A 24,644-nucleotide genomic window follows, 5' to 3' on the forward strand; every position below is an offset into this window, starting at 1 on the left:
GACCATTTGATATTTCAGTTTTTCTTGTTTAATAAATTTGCAAAAATTGCATTTCTGTTTTTTTTTCTGTCAATATCATCGCCTGGCATTCTGCCGCACATGATGATGATGTGGGAGGGCTAGGGGCTAGGCCTCATGCGATGCCATAATGTCACAGGTATGGTAAGTGGCAGAGGCACCCAGGATGCCTGGCCAAGTGTGCCCACAGAGTCTTTTTAAACTTTAAGTGTGGACATACAAAAGAATAAGGAACATAAAAATGGGTGTGAACGGAAATGTCCGTTGACTTTCAGGAGAAATCTGATAGATTTGTAGATTACACTATTGAGGCTAAGTATAGAGACTGACATCCTGTATGCACCGAAGGGCATATACTATACTGGTGGTCAGATTGCAGATCATATGACACAGCCACCCTGAGTCCTGCAAAGTATCACTTACTGGGCTGGTGATTGTAGTTTTTTTTAAATCATTGTTTTCTCATGAGTAGCTTATCATTATAGGACTAGTAAGCCTGTCACCAGGCAGTCAAGCATATTCACAAGCTCTGTATAACCCCATCCAATCATTGATTGACAAGCTTCTGTATACACTGAGCATGGGAAGAAAGCTGCCAGTTAGTGGTGTGGGGCGGAGTTATAAAGAGCTCAACATTTAGAAAACTGCTAGGTCTGCAGCAGATAAAACAATGATTTATTTATTTTTTTTTAGCAAAATGACAGCAAATGTCTCAGTAAGTGACACATCGCTGGAATCAGGGTCTCTGTCTCTACATTGAGGTAGCAAAAACCTGGTGACAGATTCCCTTTAGTCAGTAGTAGAGATTAAACTCACTCACTGCCTTTTAAATTGAGGGTTATCAGAAAAAGAGAATATATTTATATAGAATAGCTCTGGCACACCTTTCAGAAAAAAAAAATATTCTGTGCATGCAAGAAAAACTATTTAATGACTCAAAATTAAAAAATACACATACCACATTTCGTCAATTTGTGCCTTTTTCAAGCATAGTCTTGGGGAGCCAAGTCATGGGGTGCAAGCACAGGTTCAAGAAATCTGTAAGGATGTATACTTAATAGGCAGCGCCAGCTGAACAGGAAGTGTACGCTCAGTGGATGCTATGGTGCCTGTATGTGGCATGACAGGTGAGAGAGGAGGGATAGTGCCGCACTGCTACATGTACATGACTTGGCTCCCCTAGACTAACCTAGAAAAAGGCACAAATTGCCAAAAAGTCGGATGTCAATTGTTTTCATTTTGAGTGAATAAATAAAGTTTTTCTTGTATGCACAGAATATTCTTTTTTTTTTTCTGACAGGTGTGCCAGAACTAAACTGATTCCCTTTAGTCGTCATTCTTAGCAGCTCATCATCTTGTGTAATCAGGACAGGAAGCGTATGCACACTGAACGAGCGAGAACTGTTCTGTACACATGAGAGAGCGGCCGACCTGAGTAGTCAGGCTACTAAATGACTTCCAATTGGATGCTATGTAGCCAATCAGTAGTAGCTTATTGCTGTAGGTCGGCCAGTCTAAATGCACTGACTCACTAGAGCAGGCCTGGGCAACGTGCGGTCCGCAGGCCACATCCAGCCCTCTGGCTGTTCCAGTCTGACCTGCAGGCCAAAAGAATGGAGAGGCTGAAAAAAGTGGTCTGCACCGTGCCCTCTGATGCACGCTGCCACTCTATTTCATCGCTATCTGCATCCTAGGGATGCATTAGTGGTGAATACCTTGGTGTAGAATGGAGCCATCAGCTCTGTGTGAGACTGAGACAGCCAGATACAATGATGTCACTTCATTGTGTCTGCTGTGTGGAGTCAGTGCACTGAAGACTGGAACAGAGCACCTGGGGAAACGGGAGTGAGATGAGTATGTGTTTTTTTTTTTTGTTTTTTTTTTCCCTAAGTGTGTGACACTAAATGTAGGGAAGCTATGTGGGGACTCAAACTCAATATAAGGAAACTATGTGGGACTCATGCTGTATATAAGGGACTATGCTGTGGCTCACACTGTATATAAGGAACTATTGGTAGCTCATTCTGTATATAGGCGGTTGTGTGTGTGCTCATACTGTTGACAGGAAGGTGATGTGGAGGCTCTTACTGTATATATGTGACTGTGGGGCTCATACTGTATATGTGGGGCTATGTGAGGACTCAAACTGAATATAGGGAGGCTATGTGGGGCTCATGCTATATATAGGGGACTAGATGGGGGCTCATACTGTATATTGGAGGGTTATATGGAGACTCATACTGAATATAGGGAGGTCTATGAGTAAGGACTCTCTAGTCCGAAACGCGTAAGCGTACCACCATATTGGTGAACCCTATGTTTTTTAATGATGTTACTCTATTTTAAATTCATGGAATAAAAGTTTTTGATTTTTACAAGTCCCTGGTCAAGTTGCTGGAATACTAAGAGTTGAATATAGGGAGGCTATGTGGGGGTTCACACTTTTATGTAGGGGGCTACGTGTAGGTTCATACTGCATACAGGGAAGCTATGTGGGGCTCATACTGTATATAGGGGGCTATGCGAAGGCTTATACTGAATTTAAAGAGGCTATGTGAGTGCTCATACTGTATTTAGGGGGCTATTTGGAGGCTCATACTGAATAAAGGAAGACTGTGTGGTCTCAAAATAAATATAGGCAGGCTATGTGAGGGCTCATACTGTATATAAGAGGGTTATGTGGAGGCTTATGCTGAATATAAGGAGGCTATGTAGGGGCTCACACTTGTACATAGGGGCTATGTGCAGGTTCATACTGAATAAAGGAAGGCTTTGTGGGGCTCATACTGTATATAGGGGCTATGTGGAGGCTCATCCTAAATATAAGAGACTATAGGGGGCTCATACTATATATAGGAGTGCTATGTGAAAGCTGTGTTCATTAAGGGGCTATAAGGGGGCTCAAAATGAATATAGGGGGCTACGTGTAGGTTCAAAATGAATACAGAGAGGCTATGTGGGGGCTCATTCTGTATTTAGGGACTATATGGGGGCTCGCACTGTATATAGGAGACTATATGGGGGCTCATACTGATTATAGGGAGCCTATGTGGGGGCTCATGCTGTACATAGGGAACTATATGAGTGATCACACTGTATATAGGGGGCTATATGCGGGCTCAGACTGTATAGGAGCACTATGGGGGGGCCTTATACCGTAGATTGGAGGGCCATGTTTGGGCTCATACAGTGTACATATATATATTACAATATATACTGTGTGTGTGGACTCATGCAGTATACAGGATCTGTGTGTGCTCATACAGTATGTAGGGGGATGTTGACATACTTAATTCTGCATAATATTACGTGATAAAATTAATCTAAAATAATAATTGTTATTAATATATTAACATTGAGCAGAATTAATCTCAGTCAGTTGGTTCAGTCATCCACAAGTTACAGTCTCTCATGTCACCCCCCGGGAAAATTAATTGCCCACCCTTGCACTAGAGGCATTAAAAGGGGACCTGTTTGTCTTCTGATGTGTCTATTAGATTTCTATATTATGCAGTTCCTCTGTTATTCCTCCTAAAGATATGAGTAAATTGACAACTGCTTGGCAAAGTTAGACTGTGTGGTGACACAAGGCCAATGATATAGCCCAGAAATCAATTTATGCATAAATTTCTAAGCGGAATAACAGAGGAGTGACACGAGAAAATATGTCAGGAGAGATGACAGGTCCATCTTGACATACTAGAGTATGGACTAGGTGACACTTATGGCATTTTCCTAAAAGTTTTTTAAGTGTTGTTTGTGGTGTAAATTGTCTGTTCCAATATAACTGCGTCCATTGCATTTTATTGGTTGGGCAGCACAAGGTTTCCTTAATATGGAATTGATCAGTAGTTGGGTTTACATCATGCAACTTAATATTAGCACAAGGCAAGTAAAACGTGCTGTAGATACAATGAATATAAATTGTATAGTATGATACTATTTCCCATTAACAATCTGATAAACATTATTCTTCATATATGTCCAATAAACTCACAACTTAATTTCAAACAATTAAATTAAAATGAATATGTAATGTCCAATGTCCCTGACTTAGGACTGTGAGCTAAGCAATGATTGACGAGGTGATTAACATTGGGATATAAAGTGCCTGGTGAGACGTCAGGAGGTTGTACGCTCATTTTCTGCTGCTAATTTACAATCCTTTTGATTTGTCTTTCTTCAGAACTCTCATCGTTTTGGTCAGAGAATCTGTCAGTCCATGCGTGATTTGGCTGAGCTCCTCACTGTCCCACCTCGGGGTGAACGTTGATACCCAGCCACTGTACAAGATCACAGGACACATCACATAACCTGTTACTTATTCACTCGATGCCTGATCTACTTGTTATAAAGCAATTACGCAAATGTCTTGGGTGTTACTGATGATGGGATGCTGGCGCTTGGTCAATCAATATATATATGGCTATTATCTGCACTGGAATAAAGAATCTGAATGTATGTAAATAAATTTTAATATGCCAAACCACCAAATACCATTGCTTGTTCATTCTTCACATGTATAGTATTCCCAATGAACCCGATATTATGGCAGTAATTAAGTCATTACTGAACACCGTTGATTTGGGTAAAGATATTTTATTCAGATTTTCAGCGTGCATGTGAAGGGACATATTGTGACCCGCCTCCTGGCATTTCCCAGAGTATGATCATGCTCTTACGGTTTGTATTTGCACACAAAATGGTTTTGTTCATGACATGGAGCATCATTCCATTGGCGGAAAGCTGCGGAGAAAGAAAGGAGAAGTATGAACCGTACACTTGGCCAATAATTTATATACGGCTTGTTTACGCCAAAGTGGCACATGTGGCTAGTGAATGTTGTGCAACATCAAAAACTATCTTTTTTGGCTCACAAATGACAAATCATCTCCAAACATTTGGAAAGGAAAACCCAATGCCAACAATGTAAAATACATAAAGAAAAATAGGTAAAACAAAACACACAAGAAAACAAGACTTATAAAAGCTCAAATTAAAAGAGGATTTTTTTGCAAATCAAGAACCAAAAAAAGGCACAAATCCTTGTACACGCATTCAGCTGAAATATATTACGCAAAGAGAACCACCGGATTCCAGAGCCACAATCATTGTACACGATGACAGCCAAACAAAGTCCGCCGTCTCATGGCTGTGTTACTGCAATGCGCCAGTGTGCTCCAGCTATGGAAGATTAAGAGAACGCTGCATGCCATGGTAGCAAGGACAGGTGAGAGAAATTGTTTATTTTTTAAAATGTATCGGAAAAGACGATAGCTGACATTACTACAGGATAAAGTCCAGGATGAGGGACATTATTATAGTATGGAGGCCAGGATGAGGGACATTATTATAGTATGGAGGCCACGATGGGCGACATTAATATAGGATCAGGACCTGTATGGGGAACATTATTACCTTATGGTGGTGAGGATCAGGGACCTTATTTTTAGATGAGGACATTATTACAGAATGGGACCAGGACAAGGTACATTATTACAGAATAGCCATGAGACATTATGACTGGAAGGGGGCCAGGATCGAGACATTATTACAGGAAAGGGCCAGGATGGGGGGACATTATTACAGGATGGGGCCAGGACGAGGTATAGTATTACAGGATAGGAGACATTACAGGCGATGGAATATTATGACTGGATGGGGGCCGGAACCGGGGAAGTTATTATTGGAAGGGTGCCAGTAGCAGGGATATTGTTATTGGACAAGGGACATTAGAACAGAATATGGCCAGGATGGGTGGATATTATTACAGGCTGGGGCCAGGACAGGGGAAAATAATTGCAGGATAGGGGCACATACATCTGACTAGCATGCTGGTAGGGGCCCAGGTCAAACTTTGGGGATCACATCACACAAGGATAATAAAGGACTTAAATCTGATTGTACTATGCAGTGCTGAATCACTTGAATGTGGGAGTGGTAATCTCAGTATTTAAATAATAATCCAAAGATTGAAGGGTCAGGTAGGTTTTGTACCTACAAAGTCAGTGTGACTGTGAATTCATTGATCTGTGATACGCTGTCGTTACAGGATCTTTATAAGAACATTTTTTTTTTTATTCTTCACACCCTGCAAACAAGTAGAGCACTCTAATACCCCCCTGCCGGAATTTTACTGCTAAAGAAAAACCCTAAAACCAAGGCTTCTGTGTCACCAAAAGCGGGCTTTCTACACTGTGATTAAGGCAAGTCATCATTTTTTTTACTTAAAAAAAGACAAAAGAAAAATCTCCATAATCCAGAAATGTAAACATTTAAATTTAATGTAGCGAAAATACAGCAGTCTGTTTTGATAGCTTTTGGGATATAAAGATACTCTAGCTTTTCTTTTTGTATCCTTTTTTTTTGCAAAGTCCCAAAGGTGTTTATAAAAATAAATATTAATAAGGCCACATTTAAATTTTTGAATACCTGTATTAAAGCACAACTGCAGCAGGTTTTTTTTTTCAGCGCTGGTGTGGCATTTTAAATCGAAGGCCCCTGCCCTTGGTTTTCTACGTATCCTCTGTCGTTTTCATCCTTTTTCAGTGCCACTCCGGTTTTGCGGTGCCATCTTGTGTTGTAACTTGTGACTGGCAGGAAGTTAGAAGTTACATCACAAGTGCTCAATTCAACTCTATGAGAGCCAGAACGAGCCTCTCATAGAGTTGTATGGATTTGTAATCTTTGGTGTGCTCCATGAAACACTGGACCTGCCGGCAGGTCACAAATAGCCAGAAACCGCTAGATCAAGGGTCCCCAATTCCAGTCCTCGAGGGCCGCCAACAGTGCATGTTTTCAGGATTTCCTTAGTATTGCACATGTGATAATTTAATCACCTGCACAGTTGATGATTCCAACATCCATGCAATGCTAAGGAAATCCTGAAAACATGCACTGTTGGCGGCCCTCGAGGACTGGAGTTGGGGAACCCTGCGCTAGATGATGAAACTGTTGGACGGTGAGTATAAGACATAGGGCTGGTAACCTTATATTTAATGCACCACTACAGCGGTGCAATAAAAGAAACATGGTCCAATTAAACCACCATACTGCATACTGTGACCATGCTGAATACTGTTGTTCCTTTAACCCACTTGTCATAAACTTATTTTCCAGGTAATTTGAGGCTTTGCGATATATTTACGGCGAATCAAATCTTTTGTTAAAATTTGGCAAAACTGGTGAATTTGACTTTCTAACAATTTGCTCATCTCTAGTTATATGCCTTCAACTTATTTTTACTAAATCCTTCAATCTATTTCTAAAACTTCATATGAAGTCATGGAATTGTTTTTTTCGTGTATACTTCTATTTGTTCCATGAGCAGACTTCCTACATAAATTGCTTTTTGTATTCTTATAATTCCCCTTTGTTTGGTACTTGGTGTGCTGCAATGTACTTCGGGTATTTAAAGTTTAATTTTTTTCTCCGCTTCGGTTCTCAAGGACTCTAGCAAATGTTATTGGACATTGCAGCCATTGTTCTGCAATCCATATTACTTACTTGTTTCTTTGGTCAGTTCTCCGCAGTACTCAGCGTTATTCAGGTTATTGGGCTCTCCAGTCTTCCACGCACGATAGTTATACATTGATCCATCATTCCATTTCCAGCGACGGTTCTAAGTCGGCAATTAAAGTAAATATGACAAATTGTCAAGTAAATGAGCAAACAGAATTTATGTTTCATTTAGAGAAATGTGTGGATTCTCTCGTTAGAGATTTCGGGAATTACTGCACTAACGAAAACATTGTCTATATATTTTGCCAAGAGTATTAGATTAAAGAAAACTATAAAACAACGTAATTATTTTGTGAAATCTATGACGATCCCACAAAAAAATTTGAATTTTGAAAATGTAACTTTGTATTTGCTACATACATAATTGGCAGTTTTGTCTGTTCTCCTATTCCGTCATGCACTGTGGCACTGTCCGTTGCGTAGCCGCAGTTCGAATGATGCTCCGGCTTCCAGATCCTCACTACACACGCACGCACGCACACGCACACGCGCACACACACGCACAGCAGACACACATGGATACACCGAGCACATACTGTCGGACTGGCTACCGGAGGAATCTCCAGTAATACCAGGCCTGGCTGCAGCTCCGGAGTGCAGCCTGGACTAAACTGCGAGCACCGAGTAATTGATTCCCTGGCGACTGCGGTTCAGTTCATGACAGCTGCGGACAGGCCGGGCTGATCTCCGGAGTTCTCACCTGAGCCCCGGAGTTCAGCCCGGCCTGTCCGCAGCTGTCATGAATTTGAACTGCAATCACCGGGGAATCAATCATTTGGCATTCGCGGTTAAGTCCTGCAAGCCCTGAGTTCAGTCCCCGCTGCACTCCAGAGCTCAGGTGAGAGCCCCGGAGTGTAATGCAGGTAATCGCAGCCAGGGCTGGTATTACTGGAGATTCCTCCGGTAGCTAGTCCAATGCATACACACACTGCTGTATACACACACATATGTCTTCATACACACACTGCTGTATACACACCTGTCCGGGGCCACCGCCGCTTTTGCTGTAAGTGCTTTACTGCAGTTGAATGCTTTGTGGTGCCGTAAAGTGTTCAACTGCAGTAAAGCCATGACAACATCCTGCCGCGGCCGCTCCGTACACCTGACGCTATCACGAAGAGGTCTGTGTGCCGGAGGACTGCAAGAAGCAGCTAGAGGCTCCGCGGGCACGAAGGATAGGTGAGATTATCTTTTATTGTGTGTAAACAACATTATAATAGGGGACAGAAGGGGACCAGCAGGAGCACATTACTAAACAATGGGCTCATTACTGCAGGGGATATCAGCAACAGCAGAAGACATCAGCCCCCCCCCCACCAGATCTGTATGCCCCTAGCCCCCCCCCCACCGTATTTGTATGCCCTAGCCCCCCCCCCCACCGTATTTGTATGCCCTAGCCCCCCCACCAGATCTGTATGCCCTAGCCCCCCCCACCAGATGTGTATGCCCCCAGCCCCCCCACCAGATGTGTATGCCCCCAGCCCCCCCACCAGATCTATATGCCCCCAGCCCCCCCCACCAGGTCTGTATGCCCCTAGCCCCCCCACCAGATCTGTATGCCTCCAGCTCCCCCACCAGATCTGTATGCCTCCAGCTCCCCCACCAGATCTGTATGCCCCCAGCCCCCCTCATCAGATCTGTATACCCCACAGCCCCCCACCAGATCTGTATGTCCCTAGCACCCCCACCAGATCTGTATGCCTCCAGCCCCCCCTCACCAGATCTGTATGCCCCCCAGCCCCCCCTCACCAGATCTGTATGCCCCCCAGCCCCCCTCACCAGATCTGTATGCCCCCCAGCCCCCCTCACCAGATCTGTATGCCTCCAGCCCCCCTCACCAGATCTGTATGCCTCCAGCCCCCCTCACCAGATCTGTATGCCTCCAGCCCCCCTCACCAGATCTGTATGTCTACAGCCCCCCCACCAGATCTGTATGCCCCTAGCCCCCCCACCAGATCTGTATGCCTCCAGCTCCCCCACCAGATCTGTATGCCCCCAGCCCCCCTCATCAGATCTGTATGCCCCCAGCCCCCCCACCAGATCTGTATGTTCCTAGCACCCCCACCAGATCTGTATGCCTCCAGCCCCCCCACCAGAACTGTATGCCTCCAGCCCCCCCTCACCAGATCTGTATGCCCCCCTCACCAGAACTGTATGCCTCCAGCCCCCCTCACCAGATCTGTATGCCTCCAGCCCCCCTCACCAGATCTGTATGCCTCCAGCCCCCCTCACCAGATCTGTATGCCTCCAGCCCCCTTCACCAGATCTGTATGCCTCCAGCCCCCCTCACCAGATCTGTATGCCCCCAGCCCCCCGCCAGATCTGTATGCCACCAGATCTGTATGCCTACAGCCCCCCCCCACCAAATATGTATGCCTACAGCCCCACTCACCACTGCTCCTGTCAGCACCACTAAGCATAGACAGATGTTAATTTCACCACACACATAGCATCGGGCCTATTTCTAGTATTCTATAAGCCGTGGTTAGTTTTGCAGAGGAAAAACAGGCTTCCTAATGATAATGTGGGAAATGGGAGCCTTAAAGAGAATGTGCATCAGAAAATGACCCATTGCTTAAAATAGATTTTTGGCTTACAAATATACAGAGCTGGTAAAATAAGTGGTTTTTGTTTTGTTTTTTTTCACATCACCAATTTTCTAAGTAAATATATTTCTAAAGGTATAAGTGACATGAAATTCTCACCAAATGTCGGAAACAACCCATCCAATCCTCTCAGGCAATGAAATCAAACCATAGCTGTCCATAAATGAATGGAATTGTGCAGCAATCAGATGTCCGTTTCACAGTGTCTTTTCAGATACCCTTAAAGATGCTCTAGATTTGCATACTCCACCCTGTTCCTTGGCGGAAGCCATGACTCAGGCCATTGAGTTGATTCCTAGGATTCAGGAAAGGTGTGAAGAGCGACAGGGGAACTCGACTATTTTTCCCAAGGGAAGTTGTAGCTGCCAGGTCTTGGACTGTTGAGAGGAAACATTGGTGCGATCTCAGACTCTGCTTTTACTGAGGTTGCGCTGGGCATTTTGTCAAAGACTGCCCAATATGCCCTCAAGCAAGCAAGCCGTCGGGAAACATTTAAATCTGGGTGATTGTCAAGGAGGTCACCCAGCCTTCCTGGTACCTTTTTTACTCCACACAAAGTACTGCTGAAATGTGGAATTACTTTTCCCAGAGTAGTCATTATCAGCACAGCTTTCATTGATTGTAGGTCTGCAGCCAACATCATTGATTCAAGACTTGTTCTGAGACTAGAATTTGGGACAGTTAGGTTGGAAGGACCCATTCATATTGTTGCCATTGTCAGAACACCATTACTTTAGAAACTTGTCCAGCTGGTAATGATGGAATTCATACTTCGTATTGGAACACTTCACTCTAATCCATTTCCTGCCATGTGTTGAATAACTTACTTGTGGGGTTGGTATTGGGATTCCATGACTGCGTATTCACACTCCTGTTATGGATTGGTGTCAGAAGGATATTGAGCCCCAATTTTCATAAGAGATGTCTTGGTTTTGTGCCAGTTTTCTCAGCTAGTTTGGTGGGACTGCTGGGCTACTTGATAGACTTTGGAGATGTGTTTTTGGAAAAAGAGGCAGCAATATTACCTCCCCAGTGTCCGTATGACTGTGCATACATCACAGTAGGGGCTGGGGGCTACAGTATATACATCACAGGGAAGGCTGGAGGCTACAGTATATACATCACAGGAGAGGCTGAGGTCTCCAATGTATATATAAAATCACAGGAGGGGCTTGGCCAATAGACATTACTGTGGGTCATACATGTTAGTGGGGGCATGCACGGTATTGGGGATACATAAGTTACTGGGTGTACATACACCTTACTGTGGGAATACACATTACTGGGGTGGGGCCCATACTCTGGGGGGGGGGGGCATATGACACGCCTACGTGGTCTTGGGGATTCACTCGTCACCGGGCCGGTTTGGGTTGTCACAGTGGCCTGGCCCGACTCTGTGATCCCTTGGTGTCAACCAAATGATGGGGGGGGGGGATGATGGTGATGATGGGAGTAGTTGTCTTTCGTGACGCCACCTGTAGTATGCGGCCAGGAGGGGAGCCGCCACTGCGCAATGTCTCTCTCTGCTGGAGCGGATGGTAACGCACCTCAGATGTTGCAGCTGTCCACAGGCAGAGCTAGGCCCCATAGAAGATATTGAGAGTAGTCATCCACCCCTGTGTGGGAAGGATCAGACAACACAGCGGTTGCAGTTTAAGGTGTTTACTCACTGAGTTGCTCCTGCCGTTGGACTGTCAAACTCCGCTGTGATGGGCTCCAGACGATCCCGGATAATTTAGGGGGCCGGGTACCGGTGGGATACTTCATGAGTCCTTCCTCCCTGCGCTCTGTTGTGTGAGTCTCTGCGACTTGAAGCTGAACAGGGACCCGAGTCCTGGGGGTGATTATGTTCCCCGTCCTGTATAGCAGGCAGCACGAGTCCATTGATGGGCCGCCCTATCATCACGGCTCCTGGCTCTATATGCTGCTTTGCCACGGGCGCTGTTGTGGGCCAGAGGACTTGAAACCCTCCACCCGGCGGATTCTAATGGCAGGCCATGAAGTGCCCACCAGCTTAGGGCTCTGCACCCTGAGATGTGCGAAGGTCCTGAGGAAGCTATTAGCTCTTCCCTCAGCGACCGTGTTCTGCGTCTCACTTGGTTCCCGGTGGTGTCTCGACTCCCAAGTGTGTGTGTGTGTGTGGCTCCTTCTCCCCTGATCAGTCGCCCCGCCCACTCAAGTCCCAGAGCTAGTGGGTGGGAGGCTCCAGACGATATGGCGACCATCCTAAATGACCCTACCCTAACCCCGTCTCGGTGAGAGGGCAACTGGCTTATGTGTAGTTGTGGACTTTGTGAACCGGCACCGACCTCCTCCTTACCTGGGATAAGTACCACACCTCTGGTGAGATGCAGTACCCTGTGGCGACTGAAGCCACACATACAGTTCTGTGGGACCCATACAGCTTGAGGGGATGCCAATACAGCTTGAAAGGGGAGGGGGAATATACAGGTCTGGGGCCCAAGCGACGCACTAGCTCCACTCACAGATGATCTTCCATGCATGTGCAAGCAGCGTTCAGCAGTGAACACTGGGTGCAAGTGCCGGCTTTAAAGAGCTGGCAGCCAGGAAAGTGCGTCTGCCGGCCTAAGAACTGCAGTCCCCAGGATTTTGCTCGGGGGCCGCAGATCTGATCACAACCCCTGATGACGGCAAGTGGGCCCCTCTTTGGCTGCCCAGGGCCCCGACACTTGCCAGGGTGTGCTGGGTGCTGACTGTAGCCCTGTATGGCACCTTGGTAATGAGACACCTTTTATATATGCCATCAGTTGAACCAGCTAATTATGTTTCACTGTCAGGATTGCTTTCTAATACTGATAGATTTTAGCTGTTATAACTTTCCATGGCTTTTTGCACCTCTATTTCTTCATATGTTCAATACTTTTTCATGGTGTCATTTCTCATTATTACACATAACTTAATTTTTGCATATCTATGGTTTGATTTCTTGGCCTGTGTGGATTGGATGGCTTGTTACTGACATCTGATGATAAATTTATGACAATAGCAGTTTTAGAAATATATATATACTTAGACGTTTGGTGACATGTTCAATACTTATTTCACCCATTTGTATTTTTGCATTTGGCTGTTTTTTCCTATATCTTTTTTCAAAACAAATTTCGCAATCTCGTAATTTTCATACTGGTCACTGGATCTGTTTCAGTCTCATAGCTCCTGTCCTTTCTATAAGAATTTTCAGCAGACTCCATGTCAATGACAGGTAACACTTCTATACACAGTCAATGACACAGGATCCTTCAATCATAACCCTGCTCCCCTTCCCCTCACAATGACCTTTGCACACGTTCATGAGATGCTTCAATAAAAATATGAGGTCTAAGTCTGTTCTTTGTGGATAATGTACATGTCGATTTTCTGAAAAAGTAAATTCGTCTCAATTGTCAGTGTGAACATTTCAAAATTTCTAATTTTTATTTATAATAAAAATTGTGATATGAAAAAAACAGACAAAAATAGCTTAAAAAATATAGTTTACACAAACACTTGATTAAAACAATAGATATACTGTATTTCTGATGATGGCTTCCCTTTAAACAAAGGTTACCAGCGGAAACACCAAACATTGACTTTTGAGGTAAGACAGTTGACTTTTATATTATTGAAAATGATTTTTATAGGATACAGGCAATGTATATTGTTCTTCTGTTTAAGCTGTTTCAAATATGAAATTCTTAAATATATTTGATAAACTTGTCGCTACAGTGTCCCATTTAATAGTCGCGTTCTAGTGATATATTGCAATTTTAATGTACATTACAACTAACATCTTATTATTCTGAAGATAGGGATACTGCCACCTTGTTCCCCAACAATCACAAAAAGTAAATGGTATACACCTACAATACACAATCATTTCATATTGGAATAGAATCCTTCTTTATAAATCTGTGCTAGATTACAGTTCATACAGTTAATATAATACTCAATATTTGTCCTATTAAAGGGAATCTATCACCCGGTTTTTGCTACCTAATCTGAAATCAAGATGATGTAGGGGCAGATACCCTGATTCCAACAATGTCTCACTCACTTACTGGACTGCTTGCTGCAGCTTTGATAAAATCCATGATTTATCTGATGCAGATCTAGCAGTTCTCTGAGTGGTGAGCTCTGTATATCCCCATCCACACCACTGATTGGCAGCTTTCTGCCCATATACAGTGTACACAGAAAGCTGCCAATTGGGGGCGGGGTCATACAGAACTCATGAATATGCTTTACTACCTGACAGCAGATTTAGTAGTCCTCTAGTGATAATCGGCTGATAAATCAATGATTTTATCAAAATTACGCTAAGAAGCCCAGGAAGTGACGCATTGCTGAAATCGGGGTCTGTGTCTCTACTTTATACTGCTCTATTATGTATAGTATTTGTTTCATAGTGTAATACTAACCCTAAATTAGTTTGCTTATAACAGTGCAGTTTTATATATGATAGGGGTCCAGGTATTTTACTCCTATAATCTCACTAGCGTTTCTCAGTGCATATAAGAATTTAAGTCATAATCGCAGGATCTCCCCTATAACAGAGGCCACCCCTGGATACTTAGCTCAATCAATATGTATATTTTTACTACTTTTACCTGTTCAGGGTCATGAAGTCCAATCCAGATATCTACATTTAGGGAGTAAGCGGCCACATGACTTGCAATAATGGATGCTTCTGAGTCATCTATGATTGAAGCCAGATGTGCACCATGTCCATAGCTAACACACTCAAACTGCAAGAAATGAAGGTTAGGGGTCATTAATATATAGATAAAATGCAATATTTTTGTAATTAGTGCAGGTATCCTGCTCTGTTTTCTCACCTCAGCCTCAGACCAGGGCAGTCTGAATCGGAAGTATCCATAACAGTGAGATTTGTAGAAAAACCATCCAGGAGGACATGATGAGCGAGGTGCCCCTGTAGAAAATATTAGTGTTAAAGGGAATCTGTCAGCAGGTTTTTGCTACCTCATCTGAGAGCAGCATGATGTAGGCAAAGATATTCTGAATCAAACGATGTATCACTTAGATTACTGGGTGCAGCCGTTCTGACACAATCTGAAGTTTTAGATTTAGCATGAAGCAAAGCTAAGAAAGTCCTCTCCCACCCACACCAGGCCCTCAATAGAGATTACACATTGACAGTGAGTTGTCAATCAGAGAATGGTATATGCCGGACTGCTACACACGTGACATTGTAGTCTGAGCAATGATAAGTTCTGCTTGTGTCCTACTGCTTAAACAAACATTTCAGTAAAACAGATCAGACCTTGACAGGACAGGCATCCCTGAATTCTATGTTTTAACCCGTACAGCATGCTGTCTTCAGTTTACATAGCAAAAACCTGCTGACAGATTCCCTTTTAAAGGAAACATGTAATGTAAAGAAAAATGCTGTTAATCTGCAGATATGGGGTTAATTGTTAATCTACCAGTTAATTACCTTCTGACGATGTGCGGCCACCACACTGAGAGCCCCGCTGCCAGGGGGAAATTATCTTTATTCCTCCAGGCAGCCCCAAACTTTGTCATAGAGGAGTGGCTGGTGCGGTTGTAGGAGGTGGTGTCCCCCCATCTGTTTTATGATATTTGTGTTGTAAAGATACTATGTTTTAGGTACCAAGCAGCATGCTGTTGATATATTTGCTAAAATGACTACTACTGCTGCTAGTAAAGTACGAGTCTCCGATGTAGCAGAGCTGAGACTGTGAAGCGGCTGGCGATACTTAGTGGTCAGGCAAGAGGAGCGATGGATTAGATGCTAGATAAGATAGGGGAGGAATAACAAATGGCCAGTGAGTTGGTTAGAGAAAAGGGCCTGTGAGACAGAGTTCTGCAAATGGGTTTCAGGAGTAGGACATGGTGTCAGGAGCCAGTCAGGGAACCCTGAGGTAACTTCTTAAAGGTCTGGAGCCTATGGCTCACCCCGGCAGGCTCAGGGAAGTCGTGAGACTAGACAGCCGTCGAGGCCCAGAAGTGGTCAGTGGTGCGAAGAAGCGTGGGGGGGTACAGAGACACAGCTGCCTGGCAGTTTGAGGACTAGATCCAAGATAGTGGTGATAGGTTGAGGGAGAGTACCCTAAAAAACACAGTAACCGCAGAACCGTTAGGAGTGATGCCATGTCTGTCATATTGTGGAATAAACTGTTCAAGTTTTGGTTTTCAAAGAGTACTCCAGTGTCATGGGTTTGTCCACTGATTTATGACTGAGCCTTACAGCAGGGGTGAAGGACACCAAACCGAAGAAAATATTAAGTACCGTACACCCTGACAGAAGCCATACGCACACACACACTGACTCTCGCTGGCGAAGGAGTGTGAAGCCCTCAGCCCAGTGTTTGTACCATCCTTTATGGTTTGTCATATCTCAGTACATAGTGAACAGCAGCTGTAACCAGGCCCCTGACAGATTAACAATTAACTCCATATATGCAGGTTAATAGCATTTGATTACATGAGAGGTTCCCTTTAAATTATATTTGTACAGTAATAAATATTCTAAAGGAAAAAGACAACCAAGTACTGAACGCCAGGAAATATATTAAGGCTGACTAGAAGTAGAAAGTTCATAGAGCTAAAAGGAACAGTGGAGCAACTTTAATATCTAGAGGCCATCTGCTACGAGTTCTGAGATCATGCCACCTTCAAGACCCTGATGCCCTGTTTACTGAAAAGTTCTTTGCTTTCATATTAACATGTTGAAGAATTTTTGATAAATCACGAGTGTTTCTCAGTCTTTTCACCATGATAAAAACTCAGGTAAATTGTTTCTAACACATCAGTTTTTTGCCATTAGTCACAATCTGTCGAATTTTGAAAAAAAACGGATCCAGCGACTGATGCTGCTGGATCCGATATTTCTCATCGACTTGTATTGATGACGGATGGCCTCACGATGGCCAAAGTAACTTTTTTGTGTACGTAGAAAAAACAGACAGCCACGGATCCGTCGCCCTCCGTCATTTGGTAGAATGGAAGCCTATGGGCGCAAGATCCGTCGTAATCTGTCAAATGACTGAATCCGGGGGCAGATTCAGTTTTTTTTATCTGAGCCTGATCCATTTCATTATTTAGCCCCCAGCTAGTCGGATCCATCGAAAAATTGATCCGTCGCATCAGTTTAGCCACAATCTGCAACGGATCCGTCGAGAAAACAGTCAGTAAAAAACCGATGTGTGAAAAACCTGTAAAAGCCAATCGATGATAATCTCCATAGCAGGAAGCTCAAAGCTGTTATGATAAGCTGATAGAATATAACGAGAAGTCAATGCCCACCTACAGAGACAGTTGTAATCCTTACATTCTCTTACAAGCCAGAAACACCTTCTTAAAGGAAATTTGTCACCTCCAGAAATTAAATTTACCTGCAGATATAGTTATGATTTGCAGGGAAATCACATTTAAATAATGTCTAGCTGGCTTACTGGACAGTAATTACAGGGAGAAAATGAAGTTTATTTCTCACTGCAGCCGCTTACTTCCAGTCATCAGGGTGGTGCTGGCAAGAGTTAGTCACCATTCACTATATGATGAGTTCAGCTGTATTTGTATTTCTGTAATTACTACTCTAGACTCTGACACCTACTTTTCACAAACATGCTACACGCATACACTGCAGACTGTAGCCTCCCCCCACACCGCGTAGACCGAATTTTCTCCTTGTTGCCATGCCATTTCTTCAGTAATTTGACATGCTATTTACTATGATTTAAACACTATTTGCCTTCAGATTATCGCTATATTTGCAGGTAAACAGCATTTTTGGAGATGACATCACTTTGCAATGCAACAACTGAAATATGCTGCTTAACTGCACAATTTCCAAAATTAAATCCCCATCTTTTGCCGTAATGTCCTGTATGCATGTATTGTAAGGACTGAAATTGATTTCTAAATTCTCATCAAATTCTGAATATGCAAGAAAAGCTTTAGACCAGTGGATCTAGGTAAACTCCGGGTCACGGGCCACTTCTGGCCCTTTACCGGTTCCTGTCTGGCCTACAGAATGAAACCGCCAAATGTCTGGAAGTAGTGGTGTACTGCACTGCACCATGTGGACACCTCCCTCACCCAGCATCTCGATTTTAACAGAATCTGCATGCATCCTCAGGGTATAGATATAAAGTAGTTGTATGCAATGGTGGAGGAGCGAGCTGTCCGCCATAATTCTGCAAGTGTCTATGAGTCTCTACACTGCAGGCACAATGATGAAACTAGATCTTCTGTGAACTTCTGAGTGATCCCTCGTGCATTGAGGGAATAAGGATGGGTTAATTTTTTTTAATTGTGTCAGTACTTATAGGGGGCATCATACTATGTGGAGGTGACTGAGTGCATCTTACTCTGTGTGTGGGGGAATGGTAGCATCATACTGTTTGTGGTGGGGGGCATCATACATTGTGGGGGTGGCTGGATGCAGGCGAGAGGCAGGGACAAACACTTTTAACTAAATCGATGTCCCTAACAGCAGCACGTACATTACATGGCACAGCACAGCCCTGGACTTGATCTCTGTTCTAAGAAGCAAGCTCACACTATTCAGGGCAGATCGATCATTTTAGGATTTTGGAGTAACGTAGTGGTATTATTCATGATGGGAGCTGGCGGCAACTTTAATCATATATTCGTATTTATATGAAATGTGTGCGCCCTTCACATGGTATGAAAATGCCTTCACCTAATGATTTTTCAATTATATTTAGAAAAGTATTTTTTCTATGTCATATATTAAAAAAAGAGGGATGATTTTTGATAGGCACTCTTTAAGGCTGCATAACATGAGCAGTATGATTTACAGCTCTTTATGAAACTTTATGAAAACAAGTTATTGGTTATAGTTTCTATTAGCTGCTACTGGAAATAATACATTTTACAATAAGCCCTATATTAACATGTATTTACAGTAACGGACATAAAGGGAATCTGTCTGCACGTTTTTGCTATGTAATCTGAAAACAGCTGGAGATGGGGGCTGACACAGAGTTCAATTATGTGCTATTTTTTTACTTCTAGTGAAGATTTCATCCCTTGGGATTATCATTGCCTGGCCTATACTAGTCCGTCCATGTCCAATCCCCCTTCTGATTAGCACCTCTCTCTCTGCAGATGTTGTACATAAAAAGCCTGGCTGTGGAAGGGTTAACGTGCTGAACTCTGCTGCATTGCTAAATCTAAAAACTCTGATTTGTATCACAACCAAGCACCTAGTAATCTAAGTTATAAACAATGGGATTCAGGGTCTTTGTCTACATTATGCTGCTCTCAGATAAGGTGCGAAAAACCTGCTGAAAGATTCCCTTTAACTCTGCTCAATATTAAGTGACAACCCCACCTCCCGCAATAATATCGAGCAAATTTATATGAGCCTATTAGTTCGGCTCTCCACAAGAGTCATGATTTCTCATGTGTACCCTTGAGAAAAAAGTGTGCCTGCCCCTGCCTTAGACAATCTGTGTGTAATAGTGCCTACCCTCTGGTGTCGAAATGGGAACATTGCATACAAGACGCTTATCTTTTAGGCTTCTTTCACACATCATTTTTTTTCTATCAGGCACAATCTGGAAAAAAACGGATAAAACAGATCTGGCGCCGGATCCGTTTTATCCCCACTGATTTTTATTAGCACCGGATTGTGCCTGATGGCCTTGCGTTGCATCCGGTTTTTGCCGGATCCGTCATAAATGGCTAATGCGGCGGCCGGATGGAACGTCTCTTGTAACATTTTTTGTTTATGACCGGCGCGATACGGCGTGATTTACAATGGAAGCCTATGGACGCCAGATCCGGTGTAATGCGGCAAAAAATGGATGCGACGGATCCGTTTTTTGACGGATCCAGTATACCGGATCAGTAAAAAAAAAGATCACGTGCATCCGTTTTGGCATATTCTGCGCCGGATCCGTTGCATCAGGCACACGCCGGATTGTGCCTGATGCCAAAAAACTGATGTGTGAAAGTAGCCTTAGGCTGCTTTCACACATCCGTTTTTTCCTGTGCGGCACAATGCGGCGCCTTGCAGAAAAACCGCAACCGTTTTTTTTTTTGCCACCGGTTGCATTTTTTTTTGCAAAGACTTACATTAGTGCCGTATTGTGCCGCATGGGCTTGCGTTCCGTCCGTTTTTTACCGCATGCGGCAGATTTAGCCGATGCGGCGGCCGCATGGAACGTTGCCTGGCACGTTTTTTTGTCCGGCCAAAAAAACCGCATCGCGCCGATGCGGCGCGATTTGCAATGCATTCCTATGGACGCCGCATGCGGCGTCCTGCGGCAAACACCGCATCTGGCCGCCGCATGCGTTTTTTCCACTGCGCATGCTCAGTAGCGTAGGTACTTAGCGTAGGTACATCCTTTGCATAAGTTTTTTACAAGCGGCCTGTCCGGTTTTTGCCGCTTGTAAAAAACGTATGCAAAGGATGCGGTTTTGTCGCCGCAGCCGTTGCATAGGTTTTAGAGCTGAATTGGCCGGCTCTGCTAAAACCGGAGGTGTGAAAGCAGCCTTACCAGCAAATGGCAGGAAGCTTTACATGCAAAAGAGCAGAAGCAAAAGAAGAAGATAGCTTGTGTAATCCCATAATGATTTGTAGATATAGATAAGAGATGAATGCATATATGTATTATACAGATGATTTCATGCCCTTGTATGTTCATGGCAAACTATGTGCCCTGAATAAATCATAAATGTAGGAGTTCCATCACTGTGGCCCACACTCTTTGGGAAAAATAGAGTCCCTTGTTAATACAGCTTATGCAGAAATCTGTTGGGTTCTAAGTTGGAATCTCCGCATACTTTTGTGATGTGCTGCTATAATCTAGTTTATTTTGCTTACCTTCTGATAGAGACACCCCAAGGACCAAAAAGCCCAGAATGGCAAGGTACATGGATGATGACATCCTGGTAAAAACAAGGTATGAAGAGCATGAAGTTATGTATTTTTCAAGAGGAAACAGTTGCAAACCATGGCTAATGTCTTCTGACTGCCAAGTTGTATAAAACTCACTATGATTAATACAGTATAAAGATTTCATAATAACCAGTGATGAGTGAGCATTGCCATGCTCGGGTGGTTGGTACTTGTAATGAGTAGTTAGATGCTCGGATGGGCTTGAGTCGTGTACCGAGTATAATGGAAGTCAATGGGGGACTCGAGTATTTTTCCGGAAGAGTTCCCGAAAAAATGCTCGAGTTCACCATTGACCTCCACTATACTCGGGTACTCAAGTCGCGCCCATCTGAGCCTCCCACTGTCCATTATGAATACCGAGCACCCGAGTATGGTAGTGCTCGCTCATCACTAATAATAAAGTTTTATAATTGCAGCACTTTGGTGCTACTGTACTGCCAATATTTCTAATGTCCTTATCTATGTATCCCCATTGATCTATAAGACCTTACCTGCTCCAGAAAGTAGACCAGTTAAGTGTGAAGAAAGTTTGCAGGCGGGACCCTTATATAAGCACATGTTCCCCCGTGTGACTTGTGCTACTTAGGAGGTGGCATTGTGTGGCAGATGGAGAGCAGGTAACAAGGACAGGAACAGGCAATAAGGATATGGATATTAAAGTGAATTGGAGGGCATTACCTGCACACCCATACAATAAACACATCCAGAGGATATAGGATAATAAACAATGTAACCACGCAAATCCTATTATTAGTAATGTACTACCAGAGCAAGAGAATTTATTTCAATACTTGTTTGAGTCTACGTTAAAGAGGTTTTCCACAAATTAAATTATTTACCCCATAGACTCCCACTAGTTTAAAAATACATAACTAATAAAATAAAATAATTCTCACCCTCCCAGTGCTGGACTAGGATTGAAATGGAGCTCTTGCATTTGAAAGCTTAGTATGCAGTCATTGGGTAATATACTGTGTGCACAATTATTAGGGAATTAGTATTTTTGATTATACATTTTATTATTAATCAACTACAGTGCTGTCAGTCAATCCAAAGGGTTAATACACATGAAACCTGAATATTGAAAGCCATAAGGGGAGGGGCAATTGATGTTATTGTAGCACCCACGGGGCAAGGGGTTAACCGTTTACTCATCGCCGGGCCTGGTGATGTCGGGTCTCGGGATGTCACGGGTGGCCCTACCCGGCTTTGTGGCCCCGAGGTGTACAATAAAGAAGGGGGGGGATGATGGAATGGAAGTTTGTCTTGTGACGCCAGCTGCGGTACGCGGCCAGGGAATAGCCGCCACTGCTGTCGCTGTCCTCCGGGGCGGATGGTTGTAGCAGCTAAGATTTTCTGCTCCCCACAGGTGGAGCAGGCCCTGGGAAGGATAAGGAGAGTTGTAATGATGGCGGGCGCCGAAGCACAGGGCACCGGCACTGGCAAGGACAGGCTGACACAGTCTCTGCGGGTTCAAGCTTTCTTTACTTACAGTTCTGGTTTACCCGGGAGTTACCGGTCACCGCCGTGATGGGCCCCAGTCGATCCCGAGCTATTCGAGGTCACCACCGGTGTTCCCAGTCCTTTCTGGTTTGGGTCCCTCCAATCCCGGTGAATGTGGAATGGGCTGCGGGTGTTTCCTGCACTTTCCGCAGACCCTGGAATTCCGTGTAGCTGTGAGAACCTGGGCCAAGCAGCTTGCTCCAAGGCATGGGTCTTGCAATGCTCCCAGAAGTGTGAAGGTAGGGAAAGAATGTGCCTGGACCGAAGTCCCGACTGTGCTCCTCACCCCAAGCTGTACCCGGGGCTAACTGACTATGTGTGAAAATGTTCCTTCCTTTTCCCCATGTGGTGCCCGCCCCACAGGTGGTTATACTAGTGATCGGAAAAGTCCCATACTTTGTGATGGCCACCACCCTTAGCTATCCCAGGCCAACTCCTGGTAGGAAAGCATCTAACTGTTTGTGTTTTGTGAATGTGAGAAACACCAGCGATTAACCTCTCCTTACCCAGGATGAGCACTACATCTTAAAGGAGATGCAGTACCCTGTGGCGACGGAAGCCTCAGGGGCGCCACACTATTATACTGCTGTGTTTCTAGAAGGATTATTAATGTTGAGACTCCAAAATGGTGTGAAACTTACATCTTGTAAGAAGTGCCAGGATTCTGTGACCAAGAGGCCTAGACCGGTCACTGTAGTGTCGCGGGCGGGGAGGGGACGCTGCGCTCACCCACTGCTCGGGTCCGGTTGCTGCTGCTGCTGCTCGCTCGGTCGGTGGCTCGAGCGGTGGGCCGGATCCCGGGGACTCGAGCGGCGCTCCTCGCCCATGAGTGAAAGGGGTGGTTTGGTGTAGGGATATTGTCTGTGACGCCACCCACGGTTTGTGGTGAGGTTGTGACACCACCGCTGCTCTGTACGGGGATTCCGGGAGCGTTGACAGGGAGCAGCTGAGATGTTTTCTCCCCTCCGTGGGTAGGGGTTTTATTGGTGGTCCCGGGGCCCGGTGGTGGAGGTCGGAAGGTGGGATGTGGGGCCTGGCCGGGTGCAGGGTCGCGGGGCAGCGCAGTGCCAGACGGTACGGTGGTACTTACTCAGCCAGTAACGCACACGGGGTCTCTGGTAAAACAAACGGCTGGATAGACGAGTCCCACAGACGGCTGCGGCAGTCACTCCCGGTAGCTTGGCGATAACTGTCTCTCCCTGCACCGGTGTTCTACTCTCGGCCCCAATGGCTTCCCACTGATAGCCCACTCCCCAGCGGTATGTTGGCTAAGGGAGCCCTTCCTTTGCCCGCAGGCTCTGGCCCTGGGAGCTCTAGCTCTGGCGGTAGCTTTATCTCCCTCACGGTTTGGACGGTTGCCTTCAGTCGGGTCTTTACTGCTGGGAAACCCCGGAGGTTCCCGTCGCTGACGGATTTGACCGGTTTTACGGCGACTCTTAGCCTGGTCGGGGTACGTAGGCCCTGCCGGGTGGTGCTGGCTTCTCTTCGCTCCCCGATCCGGTACCGGTGGGCCACCGCCCGTCCCCGGTCCTTCCGGTTGTACGTCAATCAGCCTCTCCTGCAGACGGTCACCACTGTCTGCCAACCTTGCTGTCGGGTGCCCAGGCCACGTACCCGAACACGGTCAGTCTGCTCCTCTACTCCTATTTCCCTTGACTTCCTCTCTCTACTCCTTCCACTATCTCTCTCTGACCTTCTTCCCCGCCTCCAGGACTGTGAACTCCTCGGTGGGAGGAGCCAACTGCCTGGCTCCGCCCCACCTGGTGTGGACATCAGCCCCTGGAGGGAGGCAACAAGGATTTGTGTCTGACTTCGGTGTTCCTAACCGGGGTGTAGGGTGTGTTGTTGCAGTACCTGTGACGTCCTGGCTTGTCCAGGGCGCCACAGTAGCATGTCTTCCTTTTCTATTTCTAATGCCGGACCAGAGGCCTGTGTGTTGCATGGACCATCTTTCCCTGCTCTTTTAACGCCCTATGGGGAGGGAGGCAATTGATGCTATTGTATTGCTGTGTCCCTGCAAGGATTTTAAATGTCGAGACTACTGCATAGGTCTCCAAGTTGTGTCTTGTTTGTACTGGCAG

The 24,644-nt window shown here is 45.0% G+C and overlaps 2 protein-coding genes across 2 annotated transcripts in view; one reads left to right on the forward strand and one right to left on the reverse strand.

The window, feature by feature from the left end:
* Positions 1-4,512, forward strand: part of CPT1B (carnitine palmitoyltransferase 1B) — an 87,227-nt gene extending 82,715 nt beyond the window's left edge. The window contains exon 19 of the mRNA XM_075345445.1: positions 4,205-4,512. Coding sequence (XP_075201560.1) covers positions 4,205-4,291 — 87 coding nt within the window. The 3' untranslated portion in view covers positions 4,292-4,512. The remainder of the gene's footprint in view (positions 1-4,204) is intronic.
* On the reverse strand, positions 4,478-21,569 carry LOC142303755 (regenerating islet-derived protein 4-like). The gene is made up of 6 exons (XM_075345446.1): positions 21,552-21,569; positions 20,986-21,050; positions 14,981-15,075; positions 14,753-14,890; positions 7,525-7,639; positions 4,478-4,764 (listed from the first exon to the last, which is right to left on the reverse strand). The coding sequence occupies exons 2-6, from the start codon at positions 21,047-21,049 to the stop codon at positions 4,697-4,699; spliced, it is 480 nt and encodes a 159-aa protein (XP_075201561.1). The 5' UTR covers position 21,050; positions 21,552-21,569; the 3' UTR covers positions 4,478-4,696.
* Positions 21,570-24,644: the final 3,075 nt, after the last annotated feature.

This window comes from Anomaloglossus baeobatrachus, chromosome 4 (assembly GCF_048569485.1).
Source record: "Anomaloglossus baeobatrachus isolate aAnoBae1 chromosome 4, aAnoBae1.hap1, whole genome shotgun sequence".
NCBI lineage: Eukaryota > Metazoa > Chordata > Amphibia > Anura > Aromobatidae > Anomaloglossus > Anomaloglossus baeobatrachus.